At 46.9% G+C, this 19,646-nt stretch overlaps 2 protein-coding genes across 4 annotated transcripts in view; one reads left to right on the top strand and one right to left on the bottom strand.

The window, feature by feature from the left end:
* atrnl1a (attractin-like 1a) overlaps positions 1 to 1,245 on the bottom strand; it is a 206,239-nt gene extending 204,994 nt beyond the window's left edge. For all 3 annotated transcript variants that reach the window (XM_070977907.1, XM_070977908.1, XM_070977909.1), the window contains exon 1: positions 310 to 1,245. In XM_070977907.1, coding sequence (XP_070834008.1) covers positions 310 to 554 — 245 coding nt within the window. In that variant the 5' untranslated portion in view covers positions 555 to 1,245. The remainder of the gene's footprint in view (positions 1 to 309) is intronic.
* A 7,568-nt stretch (positions 1,246 to 8,813) lies between these two features.
* The window catches only part of LOC139341006 (protein kinase C epsilon type-like), a 55,602-nt gene continuing 44,769 nt past the window's right edge, over positions 8,814 to 19,646 (top strand). The window contains exon 1 of the mRNA XM_070977201.1: positions 8,814 to 9,948. Coding sequence (XP_070833302.1) covers positions 9,601 to 9,948 — 348 coding nt within the window. The 5' untranslated portion in view covers positions 8,814 to 9,600. The remainder of the gene's footprint in view (positions 9,949 to 19,646) is intronic.

The following is a 19,646-nucleotide window of genomic DNA, read 5'->3' as shown; positions in this document are numbered from 1 at the left end:
AATTGCCCCTCATACAATCTGCCAGCAGAGCCAGGTAACGTCCACAGGTCTTCACTTTAACTACAACAAAGACGCAGACAGCAGTCATTAACTCTTACTCACTGAAGCCGGTCGAACAGGTAACCCACAGCAGGTGAGACAGCTGACATTATGGGCTACACTGGATGAAGGTGTGTGTCACCAACCTGCCACTCACACAGCTTAGAGGGACCACTGGCTCACACACATAATGCCTGTTTTGGATTTTGCTCAACACAACAGTGATACACATAATAACCTGGCAGGTGAGATGATGTCATAGAAACTTACTTGAATCTTCCCTGGCAGTGCTGGCACTGATCCCCGACCCAGCCGTGGTCACACGCGCAGGTCCCGTTCATGCACTTCCCTGAAAAGCAGCTTTTATCGCAGGACTTGGACACCGAGGAGGCTTCGGTGTGGAGCACGAGATGAAGCATGACATATACTCCCAGGTATGTTTTCAGCACGTGCCGGGCGCTCCTTTTGGACGACTTGGTCCAGGTGCATAGATGGACCCTCCCAGTATCATCCATGATGGACGCGGAGTGTCTTTTTAAGAGGCTTCAGCCCCGAAGCAGAATACGAACTGTCGCCTCACGCCGTGAGGTGATGTGCTGTCATCAGCAGCGGTGTGGGCAGGCTCAGGTAGCCTACCTGTGACGCCTGTGGAGAGGGCGCAGGAAAACAGTAATTACGCACTGTCAGAACATGCCGAGCGGCGAGGAGGAAGCTGCGGGACGGGACAAAGACATCAAACTTTGATGGAGACACTTTCGACCTTAAAAACACTGCGCACGCACTTCCGATCGGACCCATCCGTCCTGAGAGACAAAAACATAGAAAACCACGTTTCGCCCTGAGCGGCGCGTCCGCACAAGTCCAGCAGTTAACTTCCACCGTGGGCAAGGTTCCGATGTAAACACGACCGTGACCGGACGATCCCGCCTCAGCGTCAGAGGCTGTAATCCCGGAGACAGAATAAAAGCTCGGAGCTGAGCTGATCGGCGTGCTGCTCTCCTGCGGGATGCTCGCAGACAAAGACGTGTCCTCTGCCCGCGTTGGTGAGCAGAAGATGCGACAGTCGCAGCTCTCCCGGAGCGGTGCCTCTCTCTGCTCCGTCCGCTGTAGCTCTCCGGTCCACAGCTGGTCTCAAACGGGGAAACTCCTGCACTAAGCCCCGAGCATGAGCAGTACGGCCACGCGGTTAAAGGGGCAGTTCCCTTTAAACGTCAAAGGCACGCAGCAGGCGCGGACACTGCGCGGAGACAAAGCGGCGGCGTGCGTCTGCAGCGCGGCCTCAGCGCGTTTCCCTGCAGCCAGTTTCCACATGAAGCATTCAGCAGATGTGCAAGACTCACAACAGAGCCCAAAGGAGGGGTTATTATTATCATTATTGTCATTACTACAGGAGCTTGATCTAAGAATAAGAGCCACTCTCTGATTTTGAGGTTGGGGGTGTTACAACAAAATCCAGTATTGAAAAAATGCCAAGTCCCAGATGCTTTCATTTAAGCACATCCCTTCACCTCCAAATCACTGAGTCACTTTTCTAAACAGGTGTAGCAGCAATTTCATTGATATTCATGAAAATGGAAATTCATAGCAGTCACAGTAAAGAAAGGAAATGTGATGTTTCAGGATTTGTGCTAAAGTCTTTTGGTTTTATTCATGTTTGGAGAAAGAAAAAAGCCATTATTAAAGACCAAGTTTAGGGTCTTGCTCAAAAGCACTTCATCCATCCAGGTCTTCCAATCATGCCACCCTCTTGCCTGCACAGCTGTTCAAATCCTCAGGTCAATAAGCATTTGTAATTTTTCTGAATATTCAGTTTCCAGGGCTGGGTGAGTACAGCAGTAACACCAAAATCCAATTTTGTTTCCCAGTCAACAGAAATATGCTGTTCACACAAAGTCCCTCTCACACACTTCCAGGGAAACCACGGGGAATAATTGCTAATAAAAGTGCTGCAAATTGTTAATTTCGACTTGAAAATTGACTGAGACAATTTGGAGACAGCATAAGACATCGGGATCCTCATTAAATCCATCACAGCACGGTCTGGTGCCGTTCATCACCAAATGTTCTTCACCAGCCGGAAACAGAAAAGATGTGAGCGGCTGCAGGGCTTGTGGGTGTCCAGTGTGTCCACCGCCTGCAGAGACCAATCACCAATCAGTGAACAGGGACAAGAATTACTTGAGTTGGGAAAGAACGTATTTAAATCAGACTCAAGCCTCTTTCTGTTCTGGCTGCCTGGATGCGTTCGAGTTGATTCAGAGATACGACAGGAACACTGAAAGCAGACTGACACAGCAGAGGCCTAATTCCCCAAACTGTCCTCCTGATTTATAACTTTATCTCACTCTGAAGGCTTTAAACACACAGAGATATTCTTTGGAGCCAAGCGGTGCTTTTGGAAAACAAAGCCAAGATTTGCATCTGTGCTCCCCGAGGACTCAGAAAGACATCCAGAGAGCCAGAAGACGATAATCCTCAAACCAGGAGATAGACTCGTCCCAGACGAGATATCACTGCCGCAGTGCGATGGAGAGAGATGCACTGACACCAAATTTCAGTTGAGATCTATCTATCTATCTATCTATCTATCTATCTATCTATCTATCTATCTATCTATCTATCTATCTATCTATCTATCTATCTATCTATCTATCTATCTATCTATCTATCTATCTATCTATCTATCTAGAGTCCTGGTGAATCATGAGGTGAGTGTGAACTTCTCCTGTCTCATCACATGACTTCTCCAAATCCCCAAATTTCCTCTCAGATCAGTTTTGATGTTGTGAAACTCAGCACAGCTGTTTTCAGTCAAGTTTCCAAACATCAACAGCTGGGAGGAAGAAATTTGGGGATTTGGATTTGGATTATCTTAATGCCACTGAGCGCTGGAGCAACAGCACAAGTGCATTTATTGATGAAGTTATGTTTGGTTATATGAAGACTTTACTTAATGCTCCACTAATTAATATTTTTCATATTACCAGTGATTTAATGTGGAAGGGGTCACTCTCACCCTCCCTACAGGGCCGCAGAGGTCGTTAGCCTCTCACATTTTCTGTGAATAGGAGTGAATACTGGACTCAGATTCATCACACAGGACTGAAAATGTGATGGTAGTGTTGATTCATGTCGGCTGGATTTGTCAAAAACGAATTGTTTGCTAACCTTATGAACTTTATAAAGCATCAGGGCCTGTTTAGAAGTTAAAAACACATTTATGAAACTTTAAATAAACCAAATCCTGTCATGTTTAAAGCACCTCCAAATCTCATTTGGCCATTACTGATGTGAAAACAACAGTCTGCTCTTTCTGGTGCAAATAATGAGGAAACAATTCCATTTACATCTGAATGTCCTGTGCGAGCGGCCCTGTTCCCTCTTTGAATGTGACTGACTGTCAGCGCAGGAGCAGACAGCTTGCAGGCTGCAGTCTCTGCTTCCATGTCGGAGTCGCCTTCTAAGAGATAAACTCTCTGATTTAGGAGGAAAGATGATTGGGGGAAAAGATGAATGAACGCTTCAGTCGTGCTCACAGTGACTGCAGGAGTTCAGTCTGTTCAGTGATGAACAGTGACGAAGCTCCTTCCTCATCGTGAAGGGACTGATTCATATGCACCACATTAATCTTCTGTATTCAAATACTGCACATCCACTTTTTTAGGAGAAGCCATCCAAATTCATTCCAGTGCCTTTGTCACTTTCTGCTACCTCCACAGTTTTGAGTCACTTTTTCACCTTAACTGGTTGATTCTTGTATTATCTGACTTCAGCAGGTATTCTGGCTGCCTGCCACTCTTTGAGGAAACAGCTGGTTTATTGCAGACTGGCGTTTCCTTTCCACTTTCCTCCAGGGACACACAGCACTACCTCTGCTCTCCACGGCGCACCTTGCTGCTGCTGCTGCTGCTGCTGCTGCTGCTGACATACACTTCTTTCTTTGCCCTAATTTTGCAGCTCTTTTGCCAGCAACTAGACCATCTGCCTTGCCTCTAAATTAGGGAGAGTATTTATCAAATGCCATGTGATGGGAATACTGATCTGGGTCCTGCTTTGCCTTGCAAGTCAAGATAAATGACAAGGTCAAGGATATGGAGATATGCACCCTTTCCACATCAATATTCATTAACTAACTGGTGGGTTATGAGGGAGAAAATTAATTGTTTGTAAGAGTTTGGTGTCACAGGTGTCAGGATAATGAGACACGGTGCAGCGAGAAGGTCTTTTCTGTCATCTCTAACTAGATATATTCATCTTTGGTGCAGTGTTTGACTAAATACATGAGAATAAAAGTCGTCTAACTGCTGTCTGCTTCCCAGTTTAAAAGGCCTGATGGACACATGCTGCCGCCAGCCTCTGTGCACAAATCTACGAGTTTAAAGCTCCGAGGGACAGCAAAGAGCGGCATTAAACTTCTCTGTTAGCCTGTGGGAAATTGGTTTGGCTCGTTGTTATTCCTGCTGCTCGAGTTGAATTCTATTATAGATCGTTTTTAACCTCCCCCAAGGGCCAAAGTGGGAATATTGATTGGCTTACACAAAGAACCCACTGTGAGGAAAATGAAAAAAGGAAAAAAAATCCATTGATTTTTGACAGTTTGTTTATAATTAAATAGTGGAATAAGTAACTGCATCAGAGGGATGTGGATGAATGAGGATTATGCAGATATGCAGAATACTGAGCAGGTACCTGCACCCCTGCTCATATTAATGTCTTTGGCTGCCAGCTGCTGGTGGTTAATAGAGCAGATGTGCCGTGCTGGTAGAGGCTGCATGCTGTGTGCCATCACCAGCATTTTACTGACACATGGAGAGGGAACACACATGCTAAAACACACACAGAAGCAGAGTGAGTGCGTGGATGGCAGAGGAATTAAATGAGCCCTGAGAAAAGATTAGAAAAGATTAAGAGTTTTCATTGAAGTCTGGCGCCCCCTGCTGTTTGAAAGCTGCTAATGCAACTGATGCAAATATAACTAAGATTAGATAACTAAGATAAGATAAGGCAATATTTTTCCCACGACAAGTTCACCTGGTACAGCAACAGAATAAAAGGGAGAGACAAAAAACAAACTAAAAACAGATTGAAAGTACTGAGAGTAAAGCAGAGACTTCCTGTTTGAGCTTAAGCTTCATTACTGACTTTGGAAAAATATAAAATAATAATCTTGGTTTGAATTTGAAGTCAAATTAAACAAATGTAATGAAAATCACAATGAAGTCATCATACGGAGAAGCAAAAAGGCCACATTCATTACCCTTTCCTAAATAATATAAAACAACATCAACACGTATAGATATTTATGTTATGACATGAAAAACTAAGATTATGTGTGATGATGAGTGTGATGAAAGGATGATGATTATCGCTCTGCAGGACTGCAATGAAGATCTACTTCTAACCACATGAGTGGCTCTTTGGCAACAAACGGCTCCTCCTGCTGGGAACCTGGTCTTGGATTCATAAGGAGACTTTTCCTGTCACTCCTGTCACCACCCAAAATGGAAAAATGTTCCTGTCAGGCTTCACAGCAGTTATTTTCCTGCAGCTGTGGGGATGTCGCTGTCCTGGTGAGACCATAGTTACAGCTGTGTACAGTCCTGTCCACTGCTGCTGAGCCATGCTGGTGTGCTGAGAAAGGGACGGCAGGCCGTGGCCGACGTCCAGGGGCTTCCCTCAGCCGGTGATTGATTCCTACCTGCAGAGCTCAGAGACACGTTGGCTGATGGGCTTAATGAGAAAACCAAGTGGAAAAGAGACAGAAGCACTTTGTTGCTTTCAAATAAAGCAGCAAAGCAGAATAATACTTCTGTTATTGCAGCCTGTGCTTTTAGTGCTTTTAGTCATTTTTCTGCACCAGCAGGGAAAAATTATGCTTCATCAGACTATAAACTGAACTTCCTTTAATCGAACACTAGATGGCAGCAAATGCCATCCACCTGCACCAGCAGCTCTCATTCTCCCAGTTTGGGTTCATGTCCCCAAATGTTTGCTTGTATTTGTTGTCAGTCTGCAGTTTGACCTGAGAAGACCTAAACCGTCTGGATGGTGATGATTTTCCCTCAGAGGAAGCATTCAAAGTGACTCTTCAAAGCTTCACATTTTACATTTAGATTTAGACACAGAGGTCATGTTTTGATCAGCCACAGCTGAAAGTGATCACGGCTGAATGGAGCAGAGCCGTCGTTTGTGTCATCACTTCCACTCCTCTGATGAGTCAGTGCATCTGCTGTAGAAATATTCAGTGACTTTTATCCTCCGATCAGAGAAATAATCAAGATATTGAAATAAACTTGCAGAAAAATCATTTTCATCTGTTTTGGAGGTAAAAGCTTCCTAAAAAGTCCCGTCAGATGTTCTGTTTTATGAATGTGAGACGTGACAGAAACACAAACAGACTGAAACGAGATGGATAACACAGAGAGCTGATCTCATCTGACCTGTCCTCTGTGTTAGAGGTGCTGCAGTCTGTGGGTGTCAGTCAGTCAGTTCAGGCTTGAAATAGCAAACACTCACCAGCAGGGGTCAGCAGAGCAGAAGGTTTAAATGTGTTGACTCTTACAGGAACGAACTCTCAGCTCTCTGTCATAATGTGACATATTCATCTCCCTCATTCACTTATTAAACTGCATCAGCAGAATATCACCTCTGTTCCTAATTGTCTAATTTGTCCTGACAATGGACACGTTGATGACAGGTTGTTAAGACTTTTTTATTTTTTCAACTTGAGGTCAGGAGTAAATGTGGGGTGATGGGGGCTTTGGGGGCTGGAGAGGCTTTCTAAATGCTAAAGGTTTTGCTTTAATGAGGCTTAATATTAATATCCTGCCCATGAATTCAAACGTGGTGACATTATTAAGTGAGCAAATGATTCATTTAAGCTTTGCTGATTCTTTATTTTACTTTCATCATAATCAGAAATGTCCATGCAAATTATGACCTGAAGTTATTTTAGTATTAGAGATTAGATCAGAATACAAGCTGATCCCCTGAACTGGATCCACCTCTTCACTCTCTGTTCATGTTAAGGAATATGATGGAAAATCACTGCACACTGGGTGCGAAGGCATGCATACGTTCAGTGCTGCAGGTGTTTCCAGCCCACCTCTGTGCAGACTGCACCTGGACGCAGAATATTGTTTTTGACTGCAGCTCAATGAATTGACTTTAAGCTCACATTAAGAAAAAGTTGAACATTTTCAAGGTTCAGTCACGAGCATCAGAGTGCCCACCCACGCAGCTGCTGATCAAACCAAACCCAGAGCCAACTTTCATTCAGAGCAAAACAAAAGGCTCGTCATCTCACCTTTGAACCTGTTAGCATCATTGCTAAGCCTCATGCTATGATGTGTGCTGCTGCTGTGTGGAAGCTGCTCCTCACACTGTGCTGACAGTTAGCAGGACCTGCAGCTGTGAGGAAAACAAAGAAAAGACAGTTAGAAAACACCTTCACTGATCTTTGATGCAAACTCGTGGAAGATGCAGCCTTGTCTTTAGCTCAGCTTTGAAATGATGCGCAGCTGAAACTTGATATTAGTTAAGACAAAGGTTTATATTAAATAAACACCTAAAACACGAACATGTAACAGGCCGAACTTTTTGTGCTGAAAAACGTGTTCATCTTCAGTGACTCCATGAATCCTTCGTGTTGGCTCTGTCGCACACTGATGCTGCTGACCTGTCAGCCTGATGTTTCCCTGCTCTGCGCTGACAGTGACTGAGTGCTGTCTGCGCACATGAATGTTGGCTGTGTAAACGGTGAATGGCTGCTGGCTGTGCAGGTACAGCGTGTTCCTGCTCTCATGTCACTGAAACACACACGGTGAGTCTGATCACAGAGCAGTTTTACTCTGACATTAAGCAGACGTCTGACATTTCATCTAATACTGATTTGACCAGGACCGACCTCACAGACAAATCACATTCTGCCATATGTGAGCACGCAGCTTCATGTACACACTCAGCGTCTGTGTATTATAAAGAATCTGTCTGTGCAGAAAAATGTGGAAAATCTAATTCCTCTGGTGTCTGCCAGGTCACATGCTGTAGGCCCCTTGAATCCAGACTATTTTTCCCCTGATGGCTTTTCAAACAGTGATCTTACTGTATATACAGCTGAATAAAGTGCACGTGCTGTGGTTTTAATCAGCTGTGAAGACTCTCACATTACAGCTCAACATGTTCTTTGCTGCAGCACAATGTTCAGGTGCAGAGCGGGCGACCATGTCCACACACACCAAAAGACGTGTCGCTGTCAGGACACTTCAGCAGGTAACACAGCTGAATTTGATGAAGGCCCACGTGCTGCTTGTGCTCTTCAGTCTTCCAGCAGTGATTTCAGAGTCGTTTGTCCATCAAGCATTTCTGGCCTGTAGGGCCACACTCTGGAAAACTTGACCCACACTGGGTTTGACTGAGCTGCTGTCCACACATTCAGTTTAGTGATTAGAGCTGTCAAACTCTTCTTTTTGGACAGGCTGCACATGGCACGGTCAGTCATGTCTTTGAAATTCCACACATGTCCCACATGTCTCTGCTCTCTAAGGTCCCATCTTTAATGGAGTTGGTAGCTCAGCAGCTTCAGGTGCTCGCTGAGGAGCTGCGGCAGCGCGCGGCTCTGCAGGGCTTCCGTCCAGCTGCAGGGCGGCTCAGAAGAGTCTTGCTCAAGGGCACCTTGGTGGGATGTAAAGCGTTTCATTTCTCGTATATCCCCTCAGACGGCCGTCCGCCCCTCTCCTCTCCCCAGCCCTGCTGCTCCTAAACACCTCCCCTGTCTGTTGCGTCGCACTCCCCCGTCTGTCACACCAGAAATCTGACGCGTTTTTCGCATTTCCTGCACCAGGGAGAGACGGAGACAGAGAGCGGCGTCGGGGGAGGCAGCCGGAGGTTTATGCACGGGAAGTTCAGATCAACAGCAGGCCGCGCACCGAGCAGCTGGAACCCCTGTACACCCACCTACCCGCCGCCTGAATCCGCCCCTCCTCTGCGCCCCTGCTGCGGCTGCTACCAGCCGCCGACTGGTCGCAGCGCTCCGGCTCGGACATCCCCGATGCGCCGCAGCGGCTGCCAGCAGGCATCTGGAGCCTCCCACCCGCCACACGGTACCATGCAACAGCTAGAGCTTCCAGGCCCCCCCGCTTCGGCTAACGGACTTTTTTAAGAGCCCGGAGGTGAAAAACATGACAGACCGATCCACATCTGGGGCCTCTGCTCGCCTGTTTGTCGCTAACTCTCCGTAGCGGTTCATGCTTCTTCCGCGCGCTTCCAGGGAAAGCTCAACGCTCGTTTCTCCGCAGCTGCACTTCATTTTTGGGGGGAATTTGTAGCATATTCGACAAGTGTGGATGTTTTAAGGAGAGATCAAAGCCCACCTCAGACAGACGCCTCACAGTTGGCGTCTTCACGTTCAGCTGGGAGGACCTGCGGTGTCTGCCTGGAGGACCACCGGTTGAGCTGAGCCGTTCTTCAGCCCGTAACAGGAGCTCGGTGTTTGGGGGGTGGGGGTGGGCTGGTTCCACTGCAAAGACTTCGAGTGTCAAGCGTCGGGACCACTTCAGCACCATGGTGATCTTCAACGGGCAGCTGAGGATCAAGATCTGCGAGGCTCTGGAGCTCAAACCGACGGCTTGGTCCCTGCGCCACGCCGTCGGCCCCAAGACCCAGACCTTCCTCCTGGACACGTACATCGCCCTGAACGTGGATGACTCCCGCGTGGGTCAGACCTCCACCAAGCAGAAGACCAACAGCCCCACCTGGAACGACGAGTTCACCACGGAGGTCCACGACGGCCGCAGGATCGAGCTGTCCGTCTTCCACGACGCGCCCATCGGCTACGACGACTTCGTGGCCAACTGCATCATCCAGTTCGAGGACATCCTGCACAACGGCAGCAAACACTTCGAGGACTGGGTAAGACCACCGCGACGTGACACCTGAGGCGCACACAGTGGGGCTGATGGTGGGAAAACTCAGACCTTACCTGGACAGGTACAACAAGTAATATCTTCATGAATCCAGCTGTTCAGTCAGTGACTTCAGTCTTTTGTCTGTATAGTTTCAGAAAATAGTGAAAGTACCAACAAGATATTCAGTTTATGATGAGTTCAAAGTGAGAAAAGACATCTGAGCATGGCCAGGATGAACTGTTAGTGGGATCCTGAGGGGGACATGTATTTGGGCCCCTTTTATTTAAAAAAAAATAAAAAATGCACAAATTGAACAGCAAATAGACTAAAAGCAAGTCTTAAAACTCCATTCTGACAACATGAGGCCGTGCTGGTAATGCTCTGTAGTTAATATTGTACTTTACTGAGTTCTGAGTTTTTGGGGCTCAGGACTGTTTCACATAATCCAGCCTTACATGTGAGACACCTGAGGCCCTGAAAGTTTGTCCTTTTAGCTTCATAAATGATTAATCACTCACCAGAGTCGCTGCTTAATTTGCTTTGGATCAACTAATGGATGAATTGAACATCGATCCAGCACGAGTCAAAGAAAAGTCAAACAGTTAGCAGGAGAAGGTGTTCTGTGAGTCCACTCCTGCTGAGGAACATGAAGTGTTGAATGGCCAAAACAAGTCATTACTATGAGCTATGACATCAATTTGTTTGACTCACGGAGATGAATTCGATGTAATATCTCAAAGAATTGACTCACAGTGTCACAGCGTTGACTCCATAGATCAAAAATTAGAAGTGAGCATCTCATAATTCTTCCCAAAGAAGGTGAACATGTTTCTTTAAAGCAGCATTATTCATGTTTTGACCACTTGGGAGCTGGAAACACAGCACAGATGTTCACCTTATGAAATGATTATGTTCTCGACATTGTCATTCCTGTGCAGTTGTCCATCGTTCACTCTGTCTGCAGCTGCTAAATATTCCACCAAGTCCAGCAGCTATGAGCTGTGAAAGCCAAACAATGAGCCCAGGAGATGCTGAGAGGCTCCATCACGTGTGGAGCTGCGAGTGTGAGAGCGTCTCCACCCAATCCAAGTGTGTGACCACACGCCAGCACGGAGGCACATTTCAGCTTTAACCAGCCAGTGGAAACCAGTGTTTTTTAATATTGGCATACATTGTTGTCCACACACACACACACACACACACACACACACACACACACACACACACACACACACACACACACACGCACACACACACAGTATAGATCCTGTTACCTTAGTGGTGCTCCTGTTAGATGAACCAGTGACCCACAGCAGAGCTACAAAGGAGGCGAGAGTGGGTGTGGTTGGGGCAACATGCATGACACACACACACACACACACACACACACACACACACACACACACACACACACACACACACACACACACACACACACACACGCTCAGAGGGAGCATGCAGAAGCTGTGTATTGTTGTCTGAAGCTGCTGAAGCAGATGGATGTTTGAGTGTATTATTGATGAGGCCATCGGGGCCGTTGGAGACAGAGAGAGGACGAGATGAAAGACGGTGATGAAGCAGGAGGAGGACAGGATGGAGGAGAGAGAGTGCAGCTCCTCATGGAGGAAGTGCTGAATGTTTCTTTGGAGGTGGTGCGCTGGGCCAGAGACGAGCAGGGCTGCAGGAGCTGTGTGCTCTTTCATGCTCTGACAGTAAATGCTCAGTTTTTGACTGAAGATCTTGGAACAAGTTGAAAGCGACTCGGTTTCTTCTGATGTTCTGGTGGGTTTAATAATCACTTGTGTGTGTTCAGTCTGATATCTCTGAACTGTTTCAGGCTGCATCTGCGAAACCTGTGACACGTCTTGTGGAAAAGATCAGTTTGCCAAACTTGCGACACGTTACAGTGCATGTAAGCCTCGAGTGGTTATCTGGATTTTTAAAGGCCTCTAACTGATTTCAGGCCCTAAAAGTGGTGTCCAATCTGTTTTCTCTCAGTGGACTTAAATGATTTTTCTGATCTGTCTTCAGAGCTTCACACCTCATGTTGTTGAAGGAGCAGCTCTCAGGGCGCACCCATGGCCACTGGAGGCTGAACATGTCTCAACTTAAGCTGCATCTTGCATTATGTCATTTCAGACAAAGAGGAGCTGACATCACCCTGAGGGAACTGAACGGCCTGTGTGGCTTCTCAGTCAGTAAAGCTAACGAGAGCTAGCTCAGGAGTGGAAGCTCTTAAACGTCACGTGTTCTAGTTTACTCCAAAGCCTGAAAGCGGTGTGCATGTACGGTACATCTACCTGTGATCCAGGTGCTGCTGCTGGTGGCCGAAGCTGTACACATTTGAAGCCAAATTTAATAAAAAAGTGTGAACTGAGCATTCGTGTGGCAGCATTATCTGCTGCTGAGCACTAAGCTAATGTTCAGTCGTCTGAATGTCCTTTACTGCGGCGCAGAGTCCAGAGCTCTGACGTGTTGTTGTGATGACAAAGACACAAGCTAGCTAGTTTGCATTTTAGCAAAAATAAATGTGCAAAAATCTTTTAATAACATGACGTATAACATCACCGTTAAGAGCTTTCCCAGTCCTGGCAGTGAAAGAGGGACCCTCAGCAGCACAAAGCCTGTAATTAACTGGAAACACATGAACATGTGCTGCAGGACATTAAACCTTTTCTGTGATCGGAGCAGCGAACGTCTCATAGCTTTATGCTTGAGAATGAAAGCAGCGAGTCATGTGATGATGGCCTTCAGATGTTGGACGATGCCTTCCGGATGACATCTCTGTCTTCAGATTGAGAGACTGGAGACGAGTCTGCGCAGCGAGGAGCAGTTGTCCTTGTTGTTCCTTTGAATTTGAAATGAAGAAATCTTCAACAAATGAGAAGATGAGGTCTGTGAAGTCGCAGCTGTTCAAGAAGGATGAGCGACCACATCGTGCTGCATCGTGGATCCAGTCTGATCTGGAGTCTGTCTTCCATCCTCTGACCTCACCTTGTGCTGGACTGGTGGGACGTGGTCTGAAGCGTCTCTGGTTCTCTGTGGTCAACAAATATAAAGCTTATTCCACTTAGACGTACAGAGAGACTATTAATCTTCTGTTGAGTCGGTTCAGGATGTTTTAAATGAGAATATCCCACCGTGCAGAGACGGTGTGTCCATGGCGGTGTTATGAAATGCCTCTTTGATGATACGAACGGAATATTAGACCTCAACTAAATTTGACCATTAATATGATGGAAACTCGGTCCAAGACCAGACTGGAAAACAGCGCCGCTGCATGCAAGGCTTGATTTATTTGTTAGTTCTGGGCTCCGTGGGATTACAGATTTGTGTTTGATAAGTTAAAAGAATTTTTTAATTCTTGCAGATATGAGAGACTTAAAGGTCAGTGTGCAGAATTTAGGAGGATCTATTGGCAGAAACATGAGATTCACAGTCAGGTTTTCATTCGTGAATGATCAGTTGAAAATAAGAGAAGTTGTATTTTCATCACCTTAGAATGAGCTCGAGTTCGCCATGGTTGTACAGAAGCCCGGAATGGACAAAGTAAACACGGCCTCTGGGGAGCGCCTTCGTGTTTCTTGTAGCCATTTTAAAGGAGGGTGCGGCCTCCTGAAAGGCTTTACAGCATTAAAACACATGACAATCAAAACGGGAGCGACGTGCTTCTCGTCAACGGGGGCTTTAAACGCAGCTTTGGTGATGAACTGTTAGTCGGTGACATCACAGTCCGTTGGTACGTGCTTTTGATGCTCTCAGCTTGAAAGGAGCAACATGAATTATGTGAATGGAGTTCAGGCAAACAGCAGAACATTAAAATGAAACTGAATTACTCGTTTCAAAGATATTTTTCAGATACAGATCAGCACTGTGTCCTCTCTGTGCCTGGCCTTTTATGGACTGAACAGTTAATTGATTAATTGACCTCAAAAAGTCTGTGGAGCACCTTTTATTTTTTCATTATCATTTAATGTATCAGTTCAGCGTGGAGCGATGCAGGCAGACTGCACCTGAATGCATCACGAGCTGTGCTCTCATCAGTGTTTGCGTGTCTGACTGCGGCTTTCACGCCATCTTTTCTCACTTCCCTCTTCGCTTTATTCTTCTTATGGTGTTTTTTAGCACAAACAATCTGCACTCCCACAGAGGCCGGCCTCTCATTGTCCACGTTAAATCAAGTAACTCTGCAGCATGTTGAGTTCAGGGACGAGTGCTGATCTCGTGATGCAGGTTGGTCTCTCAGCTGGAAAGGTTTAGGTGATCAGCTCTCACTGAATCTGCTTCAGAGGCTGAACTGACTGAAGAATAAAGCGTGAACACACTGAGATGATTTCCAGCTTCCGGTGGCCACTGATCACTCTCCCTGACGTCTTCCTCTGAGGTGAAGACTGTCTTCTTAGTGCTCTTTGACTTGCCTAATGGATGGGAGAAGCATCCCGTACCCTGATGACCCGCCGTTTTGTCCATCTGCTGGCTGGTGAGCAGCAGGAACGAGCTGCCAACACTTCAGCTGTGATGAACTTTCTGGAAGCTGGCTGGTCGCATTTGTAATCCTGATTTTCTTCCTCTTTGATCAGCTTTGAATGGAACATTTTCCACTTTGAATCTATTTTATTATTAACGGTTTGATTAACATCATTTTCTGTAACAAAGCTGATAAACATGGTCATTGATAGTCATCACTGCTCATAGGAAAACACTTCAGGAGCCATATTTCACCCAAACCTGATGAACACATATACCAATGTGTTCACTAAATAATGGCAACCAGGAAATCAACAGGATGAAGGAAAGGATGCTCAGAACACAGAGGACATGTGGCAGGAACAGGACGGTCCTGACGCCGTGAGCGTCTGAAGAATCACAGAATAAAAGAAATCATTCCAGCTGGAAGCACGTCTCATTTCCAGTTCCACCAGTTCAGTCCAGCCAGTATCCATCTGGTTTTGGGGCTTTTGGCTCAGATTGAGAGCAGAAGAACGAAGGAGGAGAAAATGCAGCAACTGGCGCCCATGAAAAGAAGACCAGGTTCCCGAGTCTGTCAGGAATGTCTTTTGTCCTCTGAACAGTGATTTCATGTGTGGGCAGCAGCGTTGTTCCAACTCGTCATTGAAGACAGACGGGGGAGAGGAAGACGAGCGTTTGATTGTACTATACAACAGGCGGCGAGTGATGGAGGGAGAGACGGATAACAAGAAGACAGACGGCGTCCAAGCTAGCTGTCTTCTTCTGAGAGGCTGAGCGAGGGCGGGATGGGGCGGGGGCGCCGAGCTGGTGGGTGGTGTCAGCGTGATGACTTTTCAAACATTCATTTAATCAAACTGTGAAGCAGCATCCATTAATCAGCATCTGCGAGGAGCTGCAGGCCGCGACGAGCGAGAGAAGCATTCAAGGACGACGATGTTGGCTGCTAAAGACGTTAGCGTCGAAGCTGCTGCAGCGTCAGGTATCAGACCTGAAACTGAGGGAAGAGCAGAGATGTTTCACCCCCCGCTACACCCTGTGGTTCTTCGATCTGATTGGTTGAAGTTAGCCCGTCATAATTGGTGTTCCATCCAATCAGATGCCAAATATTTTCTGAGTGTCCCCTTTTCCAAACAGGTCTCCTGGACCGCTTCCCAGACGCTTTCTGGCCCATCAGGTTACTAAAGATATGAGTCGAAGGCATGAAATATGATCAATGGCACTCTCAAATTTAAGACAGTCAGTCCCAAAAAGAACCGCCAGCATCTTCCGTGTTTTAGCCTTTGAGTCGTTTCTACTTTTTGCAAACCGTGTTCCAGATTTCCTTTCCTCTGGAGGAGCTTTTCACTGCAGACTTTCCCAGTTAAGAACGGTGCCTCTCAGTTTCCACTTTACTGTGACCTTTGTTATGTTCTCCAAGCGAGCCCGCAGGAACGAATGTCAGATGAACTGGAGTGAAGATACTGTAAATATAAAGCAGGGCGTGTGTGTGTGTGTGTGTGTGTGTGTGTGTGTGTGTGTGTGTGTGTGTGTGTGTGTGTGTGTGTGTGTGTGTGTGTGTGTGTGTGTGTGTGTGTGTGTGTGTGTGTGTGTGTGTGTGTGTGTGTGTGTTTGAGAGAAACATGAAACCGGTTTTGGATTGCAATAATCTGACAACGTGAAAATCCCCCTTTTGAAACCTTGACAGCGTTACTCAGGCAAATGTCAGAGTGTCTCCTTTGCCTGATCAGGTGATCGGAGGGAGCTGGACGGGGGGGACGGGGTGGACACGTCCTGCCGATGGGGAGGGGGAGGAAGACTGTTCTTCTCACAGTTAAAGTCCATTGAGCCTCTGAACACACTCGTCTCACTCAGGTGTTTTTTCAAAGGTGGAAGCAGCAACGCTTCACGTTCTGTCTCATACTGTCTGCTGTCCCTTCGTCTCTCTGTGGTGTTCAGGGTGATCTCAGCTGTTTGTAGAGCATCTGGACGTCTTTCTGTGACACAGACTGTCTCGTATGAGCTGTTTGTCTCCAGCCTTCCTCTTGTTCTTTTCCATCAGACACTTCCTTAACAGAAGCAGATTTCTGTGAGCAGCTGCTTTCAGATGTCTTCTAAAGTTTGAAAATCTGTTTTTCATGCATCCCAAATGTTGCGTTGGACCCCGTTTTGTGTCTGCAGAGTGAAATGGACTTTTTCTGAATGTGACTTTCTCCCTGTTATCTCAAGTATATTGCTGGCACAGTTTCAGGCCGGCTCATGCAGATAAGCTGCAGTCGTTCTGTGCGATGCGGGCAAAAATAGATCAACATCATTTCTGATTCTCACCGTCTGATGAGTTTCAGTTTTAACTGAATCACTCTGTCTCACCTTTTTCATCATCTGTTCATCATTTTAGTCATTCTTCCAGTACTTGAATACCAAACATTTACAGGCTCCAGCGTCTGAAATGTGAGGATTTGCTGCTTTTCTCTGCTCTATATAAAACCGTAACGACACTCTGTGTTTCGGGCTGTTGGTCGAACAGAACGTTTGAGATGAATTTGGGCTCTGGAAGCCGCCGATGAGCACATTTGATCGTGCTTTACACATTTTTATGTTCGTGATATTTCAGTGAATAATAAGAACAATCAGGAACAGCACTGCAGACCTGTTGGTCGTAAACCTCGGAACGTGTCCCTCGGCCTGTGAGACTAAACAAACAGCTGAGTGGAGCTCGTCTCCAGTCAGAGTGTCGGTGCTCTCTGGTTCCCAGCTGTGGTTCTAACACCGTCAGTGTGGTGTCGCAGCTGTGACGAAGCTGCTGTGTGGTCGTCCTGCGGGTGAAAGTGTCAACGATGGCGGTTCAGCTGACAGCAAAGGGAAACTCTGCCGAGGCGACGAGAGCGCACAGAGTTCAGCTCAAGAGTGTGACGCACTACGAGCTTCATGTTAATGAGGGGCCCCCCCGTCTCTGCAGCCGTCACTGCAGCCGTTGGAGGAATGTGGAGCACTCCGCCGTCCCGCTGCAGAACGTAATTAAGCGTTTGTTCTTGTGCAAAAGACATTTATGCGCCAGAAAGGTCAAAGCACAGGAGCAGCCTTCTGAGCACGGGGACGGTTCCCTGTTGCTGGAGTATTTTGGGTGCTTTGTGCCAATACTGGATTATTATGTTTGTAGTTTTGCATCAATGCGATTAAGTTTTTAGTAAGTATTTAATTTAGATTAAATAGAGTCGATGCAGAGTTTCATGTATACGCAGCTGCTGATCTGCTGCCCCTAACATGCAGTCTGCTCCTCACGTGTCTTTAGCATCATGTTAGCTGTTATCATCTGCTTCGTTGCTGTGTGATGTTTCTGATCTTTGAAATGTTCCATCGAACGCTCCGTGTGTTTGTGGCATCAAGTGAAGATGCTCTGCGTGTCCTGCTCATAATGCACATTTCTTCACTAGAAATCAACTTCTGTGGGTTAAAACAGACCACAAACACAAGCTTTCACTTTGATTTCATCCCTGTGATCCAGTTTAGTTTCAGTCAACTCTGTAGTCTGCAGTTTATGTTCGACTGCATTCATTCAACAAGTTACCAGATTTTCCTTTTTACAAACAAAACAAATGAGAAGCTTCTAGATGAAGGTGCAGCTTCATGTTGAAGATTATAAAGTTGTTCTGATAAGCTCAGGCTCCACCAGGTGTTAAAGCGTTGACATTAATCGGACACATTAGAGGACTTTGGCTTGAGTGAAGGCTCTGAATCGACTTCCACGCTGCTGCTCGCGCTGATCCTGGACCTGTCAGTGCTCAGTGCTGCGTCCAGCCTCTGAGAACTCTCTCAGACAGAGCAGAGGAGGAGCTCAGGCCTGCTCTGGCTTTGACCCTGTTTCCCTGCGGGCTGTAGTAGAGGGGTGTCCTTTCTGTGGACGGGAGGAAACGGGGGCAGGGCTCTGTGTGTGTGTGTGTGTGTGTGTGTGTGTGTGTGTGTGTGTGTGTGTGTGTGTGTGTGTGTGTGTGTGAGTCTAATATTAGCTGCAGTGTGTTTGAGTCACACGGTAGGCCCTACTTCCTGTTTTCACTGTCCAAGTTTACTTCCCAGAGAAAGAAGGGAAGAGGGAGAGAGGGATGTCTCCCCAGGTGCCCCCCTGTAGCTCCTGTTATCAGTCATCTGTCCGCCGTCCTGTCCCTGCAGAGGACGTCACTTACAGAAGCAAACAGCGGGGACGTCCCACAGATATGAGAGGAATGCCAGAGGGAGGAATGAGACTGGGGACGAAAGCTCCTCTGCTCGTCCTGCTGCTCCTGTCAGCGGCTCAAACTAAACTTTCCACAGCAGCGGAGAAGAAAAGCGTGTTGTCTGCCAGACGTGAAGCTCACCGAGCCTTTTCGGCGACGCTCCGCTCTTTGACTTCCAGCCGAGGCCGCTGTTGTTTTTGCTTTGTCTCTCATTACTTCCTGTCTTTTTGGTGCTGATTTGTTTTTGTTTCTCGGTTGTAAACTGATGGATGGAAATTTAGACCTGTGCTTCCAGGATGTGTTAAGTCATGTAAAGAAAGGCTCATTTATTATTTAAAAGAGCATTTAAAAAGCACTCAGAGAGGATATAACCCTGAACAGTCGGCACAGTCCTCTGAATCTAAAAACCAACCATCCAGCTGTTTCATTCAGCCCAGTCGAATGATTGGACGGCCTGCACACCTGCTCCACCTGCACACGACCCAAGTCTTCCACCAGGCTAGACAGACATATTGCTCAAGCTAAAGCAAGCTAGTTGCATAAGAATGCTAACATGCTAGCTGGACAGCTTCATTTTTTCTGTTCATCATCATAATGTGGCTGTTTTCTTGCATGTGAGAGACACATGAAGTGGTTGGATGCAGCGAACCCGTCAGCACAGCGCTCACACCCACAGCCGGGCTCAGAGGTGCGTTCAAGGCGCCCGCTGGTGTTTATACGACTGTGATGTTTAACAGGCAGAGTTATATATGCATTTATTAAAAGGCTACTCCTCTGCTCGTGGTCTCCAGCAGCAGGCAGGAAGTGAGCTCACGTGTTCTGGGCGAGTGGCTTTGGAGGGAGGGGGTGTGCATGACAAGCAAACTGTGTTCATGTCCGAGTGGGATGCAGCTGTGAGTGATGCTGGACGTCTGCATTCGGTGACCTGAGAGCGTCCTGGGTGCAGAGCAGCTTTTCTGTGTGATGCCTGCCGACGTTTGCACAGAAGAAAGAAATACTGATGCACAGCACGAAGGTATAAATACCGCAGAGCTTATGCAACAAG

Source organism: Chaetodon trifascialis, chromosome 13, assembly GCF_039877785.1.
Source record: "Chaetodon trifascialis isolate fChaTrf1 chromosome 13, fChaTrf1.hap1, whole genome shotgun sequence".
Lineage (NCBI taxonomy): Eukaryota > Metazoa > Chordata > Actinopteri > Chaetodontiformes > Chaetodontidae > Chaetodon > Chaetodon trifascialis.
This window is presented reverse-complemented; position numbering and strand designations above follow the sequence as displayed.